This window comes from Chiloscyllium plagiosum, chromosome 9, assembly GCF_004010195.1.
Source record: "Chiloscyllium plagiosum isolate BGI_BamShark_2017 chromosome 9, ASM401019v2, whole genome shotgun sequence".
NCBI classification, from domain to species: domain Eukaryota; kingdom Metazoa; phylum Chordata; class Chondrichthyes; order Orectolobiformes; family Hemiscylliidae; genus Chiloscyllium; species Chiloscyllium plagiosum.
Window position 1 is genome coordinate 71082029 of NC_057718.1, and position 12288 is coordinate 71094316.

Below are 12288 nucleotides of genomic sequence, written 5' to 3' on the forward strand. Positions count from 1 at the left end.
TTAACAACCCTGTCAACCTGGGTGGCAACTTTCAAGGATCTGTGTATTTGGACACTGAGATCTCTCTGCTCATCTACACTACCAAGAATCTTACCATTAGCCCAGTACTTTGCATTCCGGTTACTCCGACCAAAGTGAATTACCTCACACTTGTCCACATTAAACTCCATTTGCCACCTCCCAGCCCAGCTCTGTAGCTTATCTATGTCTCTCTGTAACCTACTACATCCTTCATCACTATCCACAACTCCACCGAACTTAGTGTCATCTGCGAATTTAAAAACCCACCCTTCTACGCCCTCATCCAAGTCGTTTATAAAAATGATAAACAGCAGTGGACCCAACTCCGACCCTTGCGGTACACCCCTGGTAACTGGACTCCAGGATGAACATTTCCCATCAACCACCACTTTCTTCTTTCAACAAGCCAATTACTGATCCAAACTGCTATATCTCCCACAATCCCATTCCTCCGCATTTTGTACAATAGCCTACTGTGGGGAACTTTATTGAATGCCTTGCTGAAATCCATATACGCCACATCAACCGGCTTATTCTCATCTACCTGTATGGTCACCTTCTCAAAGAATTCAATAAGGTTTGTGAGGCATGACCTACCCTTCATAAAACCGTCCTGACTATCCCTAATCAAATTATTCTTTTCTAGACAATTATAAATCCCATCTCTTATAACTTTTCCATCACTTTACCAACAAATGAAGTAAGGCTCACTGGTCTATAATTACCAGGGTTGTCTCTACTCCGCTTCTTGAACAGGGGAACCACATTTGCTATCCTCCAGTCTTCTGGCACTATTCCTGTAGACAATGACGATTTAAAGATCAATGCCAAAGGCTCAGCAATCTCCTCCCTGGCTTCCCAGAGGATCCTAGGATAAATCCCATCCGGCCCAGGGGACTTATCTATTTTCACACTCTGCAGGATTTCCAATACCTCTTCCTTGTGAACCTCAATCACACCGAGTCTAGTAGCCTGTATCTCAGTAATCCCCTTGACAACATTGTTGTTTTCTAAAGTGAATACTGTTGAAAAATACTCATTTAGTGCTTCCCCTATCTCCTCTGACTCCACACACAACTTCCCACTACTATCCTTGATTGGCCCTAATCTTACTCTTGTCATTCTTTTATTCCTTAAATACCTATAGAAAGCCTTAGGATTTATCCTGATCCTATCCGCCAACAACTTCTCATGTCTCCTCCTGGCTCTTCTGAGCTCTCTCTTTAGGTCTTTCCTGGCTACCTTGTAACCCTCAAGCACCCTAACTGAGCCTTCACATCTCATCCTAACATAAGCCTTCTTCTTCCTCTTGACCAGAGATTCCATTTCCTTCGTAAACCACAGCTCCTACGCTCTACAGCTTCCTCCCTGCCTGACAGGTACATACTTATCTAGGACAGAAAGTAGCTTTTCCGTGAATAAGCTCCACATTTCTAATTCTTCTGCCTTGGAACACTTCAACCCCAGGGCATCAATGTGGATTTCACCAGTTTCCTCATTTCCCCTTCCCACACCTCACCCCAGATATGAACTTCCAGCTCAGCACTGTCCCCATGACTTGTCCTACCTGCCTATCTTCCTTTCCACCTATCCACTTCACCCTCCTCTCTAACCTATCACCTGCATCCCCACCCCCATTCAGCTATTGTACTCTATGCTACTTCCTCCCCACCCCCACCCTCTTCTCATTTATCTCTCTACCCTGCAGGCACTCTGCCTCTAATCCTGATGAAGGGCTTTTGCCCGAAATGTTGATTTTCCTGCTCCTCGTATGCTGCCTGAACTGCTGAGCTCTGCCAGCACCACTCTAATCTAGAATCTTACAATTTACATGGATGATTTGGAGTTGGGGATCATGCGTAGTGTGTCAAAGTAGGCAAATGACATTAAAATGAATGGTAGAGCAAAGTGTGCAGAGGACCCAAAGTTTGGACAGGGATATAGATAGTTTAAGTGAGTGGGCAAAGGTCTGGTAGATGGAGTACAATGTTGATAAATGTGAAGTAGGAATAACAGTAAAAAGAACTATTATTTGAATGGTAAAAAAAATCATAGCATGTTGCTTTGCAGAGGGACCTGAGAGTCCTTGTGCATGGTTTGCAGGTGCAACAGGTAATTAAGAAGGCAAATGGAATTTTGTCCTTCATTGCTAGAGGGATTGAGTTTAAAAGTAGGAAGGTTATGTTGGAGCTGTACAGGGTGCTGGTCAGCTCACACCTGGAGTACTGCATGCAGTTTAGGTCTCATTTCTAGAGATAAGATGTACTGGCAGTGGAGGGCATGCAGAGGAGATTCACTCGGTTGATTTCAGAGTTGAAAGGATTAGCTTATGAGGAGAGACTGATAAATTCGGATTACATTCATTGGAAATTTAGAAGAATGGGAGGGGGTTGGAGATCTTATAGAAACATATAAAATTTTGAAGAGAATAGATAAGATAGCAGAAGGGAGGCAGATGTTGCTGGCGGGTAAAACTAGAACAAGCAGTCAGAGCCTCAAAATTACAGGGAGCAGATTTAGGACTGAATTGAAGAATTTCTTCACCCAAAGGGTTGTGTATCTAGGATTTCCTCCTATTTGAAGTAGTTGAGGCTTTCTCATTGATTGTTTTTAAAGCTAAGGTAGATCATTTTTTGAACAGTAAAGGAATTAAGGGTTCTGTTGAGAGGGTGGGTAAATGGAGCTGAGGCCATGAAAATATCAGCCATGATATTATTGAATGGCAGTGTGGGCTCAAAGGGCCAGGTGGCCAACTCTTGCTCCTGGTTCTTATGTAAGAAGGATTGAGAGGTTCTTGAGAAGTTTGACAGAGGGAGTGTGTCACAGGGAGTCACAACAGGTATTGGAGATTTTGGTGGGCTTAAATCCTCTGGGCTGGATGAGTTATATCCCAGACTGCTGTGCGTGGCCAGGGAGGTAACTAGAGGGGCTCTGACCCAAATTTTCCATTCGTCTCCGGCCACAGGGGAGGTGCCAGAGGTATAGATGACAGCTAACATACTTCCACTTTTCAAGCAGGGTTGTAGAGATAAACCAGGGAGTCACAGGCCAACAAGTTGCACATCAGTGGTAGAGAAACTATCGGAGAAAATTCTGAAGGAAAGAATTTACCTCCATTTGGAGGGGTAAGGTTTGATCAAAGATAGTCAGCATGCTTTGTCAGGGTGAGGTCATGCCTAACAAATGTGATTCAATTCTTTGAGAAGGTGACCAAGTGCACAAATAAGAGTACTGCAGTAGATATAGTTTTTATGGACTTCAACAAAACATTTGATAAAGTCCCAATGGGAGATGGATAAAGAAGGTAAAAGCTCATGGGATCCAGGGTAAGATGCCAAATTATTTCCAAAATTTGTTTAGTGGTAAGAGACAGAGAGTAGTAGCAGAAAGCTGTTTGTGAGAATGGAAGCCAGCGGTGTACCACAAAGATCAATGTTGATAAATGATATAGAAGTAAATGTTGGGGAGTTACGTAAGTTTACAAATAATGCGAAGACAGGCCGGGTTGTTAACAATGACAAAGAAGGTCTTGTGTTACAGGAAGATAGACTCAGATTGTTCAGATGGGCAGATCTGTAATAGATGGAATTTAACTCCAATGAGTGTGAGGTAATGCATTATGCAAGTAGTAACAAGACAAGAGGATACTCAATAAATAATAGATCACTAAAAAGCTCAGAGGAAGAGAGGGATCTTGGGTTGCTTGTCCACGGATCGCTCAAGGCTGCAGGACAGGTTAATAGGTAGTAAAGGTGACATATGGGATTCTTTAGCAGTCGCTGCAAAGATTAAAAGAATGGGAACGGTCCGTTGGAGTTGTATAGCACTTTGGTTAGGCCACAAATGGAGTAGTGTGTGCAGTTCTGGTCACTGCACTATAGGAAGGATGTGATTACACTGGAGGGGACGCAGAGGAGATTCTCCGGATGTTCCCTGGGATGGATCAGTTTAGATATGGAAAGAGATTGATAAGCTCGAGTTGTTTCCTTTGGTGTAGAGAAGGGTAAGAAAGGATCTGAGTAAAGTGCAGAAGATTTGAGGGCACGGACAGGGTGGATAGAAAACAGCAGTTCCCTTTAGTTGAAGGGTCAATAACAAAGGGCAAAATATTAAGGTGAAAGGCAGAAAGTTTAGAACATAGAACAATACAGCGTAGAACAGGCCCTTCAATGTTGTGCCAACCTGTGAACTATTCTAAGCTCATCCCCCTACACTATCCCACCATCATCCATGTGCTTATACAAGGATTGTTTAAATCTTCCTAATGTGGCTGAGTTAACTACATTGGCAGGTAGGGCATTGCACACACTTACCGTTCTCGAGTCAAGAACCTGCCTCCGTCATCTGACTTAAACCTATCACCTCTCAATTTGCAGTTTTGCCCCCTAGTACAAGTTGACGTAATCATCCACGGAAAAAGACTTTTACTGTCAACCCTATCTAATCCTCTGATCATCTTCTATGTCTCTACCAAATCCCCTCCTAGTCTTTTTATTTCCAATGAGAACAGACCCAAGTCTCTCAGCCTTTCCTCATAAGAGTTTCCAACCAGACCAGGTAACATCCTGGTAAATCTCCTCTGCACCTTTTTCAATGCTTCCACAACCTTCCTGTAATAGTCCAACCAGAACTGCACACGATACTAAAGGGATTTGAGGATTTTTTCCCACCTAGAGGATGGTGTGAATCTGGAATGAACTTCACTGGAGTGATGTGGGAAACTTCATGACCTTTGAAAAGTGCTTGGATGAGCACTTGAAATGTCATAAGACTATGGGCCAGGCTCTGAAAAGTGGGACTAAAGCAGATTTAGAGTAGTTTTTTTTTATCCGTGCTGATTTAATGGGCTTACTACTGTACTGTATGATTCTATGATGCAAAACTGGTCTTCTATTGATAGTTGACAAAAGCAGTTCACTGGCACTAAAATTTTAGCCCAAACAGCTATGGTGCCAGCTTTGTGATATCAATGCCATTCTGCAAAGACTAAAACAGATGTTATACAACATCATATCTACAGAATATAATCACTCTACCATTCATGTATGAAAGTTTCATCGTATGAAATATAGATTGAAAATGAAAATTTGATAAAATTCCAACTTTAGCAGCTTGAAATTAGCCTTTTTTATTCCCAAATAGTGCTCAGACAATTTCTTGTCAACTTTCAGAGATTGCAAGTGTGGAGACACTGATCAGTGGACATTTCCATTGCATCATTCCCAGATAATTGAAAAATGTGACTGCAGGACCCAAGTTCATCAGTTTGTAAACCGATGTGCCTTTAATTCTGCCCTGGCAAACTCAACCTAAAATTACAAAAGCAATTTTAATACATCTAGTGAATAGGTAGGTTTTAAATTGTATTACTCAATATAAAACTTACTAACATTTATTATTATAAAGTATACTCTGTGATAGTCACAATGTATTATAATCATATTACTATAATGTGATCAGCATTACATTTCTGAGCTTTTAAGAACCCAGAATGTGTCACCTGGAAGTTGCTTGTGTCCACTCTGTACTGATATGATGGGTCGTGTAATTCGTTAACTCTGAAAAAGGAGAATTTAAAATAAGCGAAAAAAGCTGAAAGTATTGGAAATAAAAATGAACCAAAAAAACTTTAAGGAGGCCAGCATCTCGAAACAGAAAAGATGAGTCTAATAACTTGGATATATAAGTTCCATCAACATTCTGATGTTGATTATTTCAAAAGAAATAGAGTTAATTCTAATTGCTAACATCCTGCACTTGAAGGCTGCATTGTACACTGAGGCACTTCTGAAATAAAATTACTTGAATTTTTGTCCTCCATTAATCTTCCATTTTCCAATATAGACTGTGGATAGGATCCTTTATTATGCAACAAAGGATATGTACCTCAAAGGCCAGCAGTCTTAAAATAAACAAATATTTATATGAATCCATGCTGTAACAATTAATCTCACAACACTATTTTATACCTGTAGGAATAGGATGAAGCACATGTTGATTTTGCACATGTCTAAGAGGAATAGGATGAATACGAAGACAGGTTAATGTGTGGATGTAAACAGAAACTTCAGTGATTAAAGTATATGAACATTGAATGATGACATTTAATAGCCATGTGGGAACATGATGCAGAAGCAACAATGGAAAAAAGGTTTAAAAATTATGGCAAGTGGGCATTTCATATTCAAGGCTACAAACTCTTCAGAACTGATACGAAAAGAAATAGGGAACTAGAGAGGCAGTAATGATTACAGAAGGTTTTGCAATGTTGGAAGGAGAGAACATCCTTCAAGAGCAAGGACATGAGCCATTTGTTAGAATCAAGAAGTAAAAATGATTTGATCCTGCTACTGGGGGAGTATTCTACAAGTTTTTAAAATAGTGTGAGTAAGCAAAAGAGAAGCAAATTTCTTAATAAATTGGTGAACTGTTTTATGAGGCGAGACTAAGGAATCTGGGCCTGTAGCCTCTAGAGTCACAGAATCCTATAGCATAGAGACAGGCCCTTTGGCCCAAACTGGCCCATGCCAACCAAAATATCCATTCATGCTAACCCCATTTGGCTCATATCCTTCTAATCCTTTCCTATCCATGTATTTGTCCAAATGCCTTTTAAATGTTGTTAATGTATCTGCATCAACCACTTCTGCTGGCAGTTCATTCCATATGTATATCACTCTCTTTGTAAAAAAAGGTTGCCCCTCAGGTTCCCTTTTATTCTCTTCCTTCTAATGATGCCCTCTAGTCCTTGATTCCCCTGGGAAGAAAGACTGAATGCTTTCACCCTATCCATGTCTGCCATGACCTTACACACCTCTATAAGGTTCCCCCCTCAGTCTCCTACACTCCAAAGAAAAAAGTCCTAGCTTGTCCAACCTCTCCCTCTAACTCAGCCCATTGAGTCCAGGCAACATTTTGTAAATGTCTTCTGCACTCTTTCTAGTTTAATAACCCTTCCTATAGCAAGATGACCAAAACTAAACAATACTCCGAGTGCAGTCTCACCAACGTCCTGTATAACTGCAACATTACTTCCCAACCTTTATGCTCAATGCTCTGACTGATGAAGGCCAATGTGCCAAAGGCCTTCTTTACTGCCCTGCCTACCTGTGACTCCACTTTCAGAGAACTGTGAACCTGAACTCCAAGATCCCCAAGTTTCACTCCACTCCCCTACCATTCACCATAAAAATCATACCTTGATTTGACTTTCAATGCAAAACTTCATATTTGTCTATTAACTCCATTTGTCATTTCTCGGCTGACTTCCCCAGTTGATCAAGGTTCTACTCCAATTTCTGAATTTCTTCCCTACTGTCCACAATACCTCCTTCTTTAGTGTCATCTGCAAACTTACTAATCATGCCTGGTACTTTCTCATCCAAATCATTGATATAGATAACAAACAGAAATGGGCCCAACACCAACCCAAGGCACACCACTATAATGTCCAACAGACATCCTTCCAACCATTATCCTCTCCTTCCTACCAACAACCAATTTTGTATCCAACTTCCCAGCTCACCCTGGATTCCATGTGATCTAACCTTCCATAGCAGCTTACCATGTGGCATAATCAGCCTTGAGTAATCTCATTGAAACTTAGAAAATTTTGACATGTGATGGGTGGAAATAGATAGGATGCTTTTCTCTGCTGATGACTCCAGAACCAGGAGACATAATCTCAAAATAAGACTGTGATGAAGAGCAATGTCTTCACTCAGAGGCTGGTGAAGCTTTGAAATTCCCTACCTCAGAGGCTGTAAGAAGTTCAATCATTGGGATATCTGCAAAGAATGTGTATTTACATACCAGAAATGAAAGACATTTGTTCAGCTTTCGGCACCCAAAATTCAAGACAAGCTTGAGTCAATGTAGAGTAATCGGGTAGGATGAATAGGTTTGGGTGGGATACTCTTCAGAGTGTTGGTGTGGACTTGTTGGGCCAAAGGGCCTGTATCCACACTGTAGGTATTCTATTCAAGTATTCATCAGTGTTGCTCTAAGCTGATGATGCTACACTAACATTCCACGCCTTCAATGACAAATGGAAAGACTACCGACTTGCATGCCTATAAAGAGTTTACTTGACCATCAGAATCAGAAACTGGAGAAAGTGAAGACTGCAGAGGCTGGAGAGTCAGAGTCGAAAAGTGGGGCACTGGGAAAAGCACAGCAGGTCAGGCAGCAGGAGAGTAAATGTTTTGTGCATAAGCCTATCACCAGGAACGTTGGGGGGGCTGAGAGATAAATAGGGTTTAGGGATAGGGCTGGGGGTGGTAAGGTAACTGAAATTAGGCAGATGCAGGTGGCAGCTGATTGTGATAGGTCGATGGGGAGGGTGGAATAGACAGGTGGAAAGGAAGACAGAAAGATAGGTCAGGTCAAGAGGGCAGAGCTGAGTTGGATTTGGGATGAGGCAGTGGGTGGGGAGATTTGTAAACTGAAGTCAATGTTGATGCTGTGTGGTTGTCAGATCCTGAGACGGAAGATGAGGCTTTCTTTCTCCAGGTGGTTTTGATTTGGTGGTGGAGGGGGGCCAGGATTTGCATATCTGTGGAGGAGTGTGATAAGGAGTTGAAGTGGTTGGCCACAAGGCAGTGGGGTTGTTTGGTGTGTGCGGAGTAGAGGTGTTCCCTGAACTGCACTTACCTTTCCGCCTCAGTCCCAGCTATCGTCACCCTAGCCCTAGCCCTAGCCCTAGCCCCACCCTCACCCCCACCCCCTTATTTATCCATCAAAATCAGACAGACAAGTGTCATGGTCTCGGTTATTGCCATATCATATCTATCAGATTGACAATGTGATGCAGGCAGTCATTTTATGGCTTCACATTTCTATGCTCTATAATTATTGGCTATCATTCACTTAATGGTGATAGCACCATAAGCACTGCAGAGTTCAAACTATGTAAGCTGTGTAAAACCAAAATCATGTAACACCCTTAATTTGCCAATTAACTTCAGTTTGTTTCAGGGTCCTAAAGAAAAACGTAGCTGCTACTTACGTCTGCCAAATCCCAAGCGTCACTGCAGCCAACCAAAGGAGACCGACAATAAACAGTTTAGGCAAATAGAAAGTCATGAACTTTCTCTCTCCCTAAAAAAGAAATTAAAAGAAGTACACAATTAGATTTTTATAAATCCATTAACATTAAAAGTGACAATCAGAAATGTACTCCCTACTGGATATTATGATCCTTCCAACTTCACGACATTTTCTGGTTCTGCAATTGCCTCAACATCTCCTGGAACTTCACATCTACAAACGTATTTCCATTAACGCATCCTGCAATACTATCTCAGATTTCTGAGCTAACATCACTACTAGATGAACTTTAGGTTCCTTCCTATGATCTTATTTTTGTTCCCCCTATTTGTTATCATGTTTTACATTATCCAGTTTTTTATGTAACTAGATCTTGAATCTATTTGTGCACATATTTTGGCTGCTACTTCAGACCAGAGTTCATCAATCTATTTTCATTTATGTTCTTACTTTTTAAACTTATTTTCTCTTTCTCTCTTCTAGACTCTTTTCTACTGTCATACTTCCTTCCACGTCTCTACTCTCCAGTACTCTATCATCCCAATTCCCTACTCCTGAATACTTCTGTATTTCTCAACCTGTCTGCGCTTTTGCCATTGTCCTAAGTGTTATTCCGTATTAGGGAAGTCGACAACTTCATTTTGTGCCTATGTTGGCATCCTCTCACAGATTCAGGGGGCACCCAGCACTCTTTTCTTATGAAGAAATGCTCCACCCACCTCTACATTCTGTCTAGTACACCCACTGCAAGCTCATCTTGCCAATCGTCTTCTTGATCAATTCACACTTCCCACTGCTGGCCCTGTGAATCACCGAATCCCTACAGTGAGGCAGCAGGCCGTTTGGCGCACAGTCCACTCCAACCCTCCGAAGAGGATCCCACCAAAACCCAGCACCCAACCCTATCCCTGTAACCCTGCATTTCCTAACCTACATATCCGTGGATACTATGGGAAATTTAGCATGGCCAATCCATCCAACCTGCCCATCTTTGGGCTGAGGGAGGAAACGGGAGCACTTGGAGGAAACCCACACAGACATGGGTGACTCCGTCACCATGTCCTCTCTCCCCTCCCCTCACCCCAATAAGAATGTCTGCTCTGTCAAGTCTGGCAGGTAGCCACACTATTGTTCTGCCATTGTCACATTCTAATCACTTAATCTGAACTATCAACATGTTCCCTCCACCAGCACTCTACACCTTACCATCTCCATACACACCCAAATTATAGCAAAACTGCTGTCCCCTCTAACTTCAGCTCTGATGAAGAGTCATCTAGACTTGAAATGTCAACTTGCTCTCCCTCCATGAATACTGACCTGCTGCGATCATCAGCATTTGTTGTTTTCAGTACAGATTCCAGCATCTGCAGTAATTTGCTCCAAATTTACATTCTTGGTAACTTCAGCCTTTACCTCACTCTTGCTCTATCTCCCTTGAGTTCTGTGCTCTCACATTGTTCTTTCATTTTGCCTGGATTGTAAACTCCCCAGCTCATATTCATATCACCCCTTTGATCATCTCATGTCATAGAATCATAAAGACGTACAGTACGGAGATAGACCCTTCCGTCTAATTTGTCCATGCCGACCTTGTCCTAAATTACTGTATAGTCACATTTGGCCCATATCCCGTGTTGCGAAGTTGATGCGTAGAATTGTAAAATGGGGAAAGTGTGTGTGGCCCTTTTAAAAGACAATGTGTTTTTATGCTCTGAGATTTAAAAATGCATGTCTGTGGGCAGCAATTGAAGGTGCTAGAATTGAACATTTGTATAAAAAAGTCAGCTAGCAGGCCCATGCAATATTTTTACCAAGACAACAGTTATACATTCAGCCAATTAACTTGAAAGGGCACTTGGAGATTAAGGACCAATTTAATTTAAATCTGATGGTGTTGACAACCTCACACCAATCCAATTGTAAAACCACTGATAGGTCATCAAGAGTATAAAAATGACAGGGCATTTGAAAATCTGGGAGAGTAAACTGCCATCTGTTAAGAGTTAAGAGCCTCAGCTCCTGAGAGAAATTGGCTTTCACTGACATCTACGTAATAGAAAAAGCACAACCTAAATAATCTAAATAACATCAGTACCAAGTAGGTATTTCAGACAGAGAAAAATGACTGAGGAGGCATTTTAATAGAAGGCGACAGCGGAGAAGAGACAGAAAGGTCTGGAAAATGTGTAACAATTTTGAGAGACTCAGTTCTATTGTTTTGATATATAAGTGGGACTTGAATTTTGTTCATTTAGGGAATAGTTAGCTGTGAGAGGGGAGTTATTCAGTTCGTTAGTGATTCTGTTGATTTGTTCATTGTTGGAGTTAGATAAATAAATTATTACTTTTTGATTATGCAGTGAGTGAAAGGATTTCATTTCATTTAACCACTCCTTTATAACAGATTGGGGATGAGATGTGCGCTACATCCCTTATCACACTTTTTAAAAACAGATTATGAGGTAAGGTGTGCCTCTCTAGGTATTTCAGTGTTAATTATCAGAATGAGGTCGGCCTCCTCTTTATAATAGATTTGGGGCTTGGGTCCAGGATCTGGACAGATCCGGGTCTAAAAGTCCCAGCAGATTTAAACAGACTTGGAGACTACTTTCTAGATCTTTAAACAAAGCTTAGATGAAAAGTGTTAAATTTATTTAATTTCAGTTAATTGTGGGTGGTTGTTTAAATCATACATGGGGGAAATGGCTCTTAACATTGCTAAAGTTCTGTGCACTGGATTGGTAAGGTAACTAGTTTTTTTTACTTTTTATTTTTTTAATGGTCTCTGTGGGAATTTAGAATAGTGGGAATGGAGTTAGAGCAGTTGAATGTTCCTCCTGCAAAATGTAGGAGGCAAGGGTAACCACGAGTGACCCTGCTGACTTTATCTGCCGGAAGTGCACCCTAACCTGCTGGAGGTGGAGGAGGTTTATTGAGAGGAGTTATAGGGAGGTAGTCACAGGTGCAAGAAAAAGGTTGACAATCAGGGGATGGAAATGGAACCAGCAGACAGTGCAGGGAACCCCTGTGGTCATTCCCCTCAATAAGAAGTATATCATTTTGGATACTGTTGGATGGGGGGGAAACGACTTACCGGGGGTAAGCCATGGGGTACAGGTCTCTGGCACAGTGTCTGTCCCTGTTGCTCAGAAGGGAAGTGGGGAGAGAAGCAGAGCATTATTCACTGGGGACTCCACAGTTGGGGGGGAACAGATA

At 41.6% G+C, this 12288-nt stretch overlaps 1 protein-coding gene across 6 annotated transcripts in view; it reads right to left on the bottom strand.

The window, feature by feature from the left end:
- tmem181 (transmembrane protein 181) overlaps positions 1–12288 on the bottom strand; it is a 248170-nt gene that overhangs the window by 38367 nt on the left and 197515 nt on the right. For all 6 annotated transcript variants that reach the window (XM_043696179.1, XM_043696185.1, XM_043696182.1 and 3 more), the window contains 2 exons: positions 9029–9120; positions 5522–5579 (listed from right to left, as the gene is read on the bottom strand). In XM_043696179.1, the coding sequence (XP_043552114.1) occupies positions 5522–5579; positions 9029–9120 (150 nt within the window). The remainder of the gene's footprint in view (positions 1–5521; positions 5580–9028; positions 9121–12288) is intronic.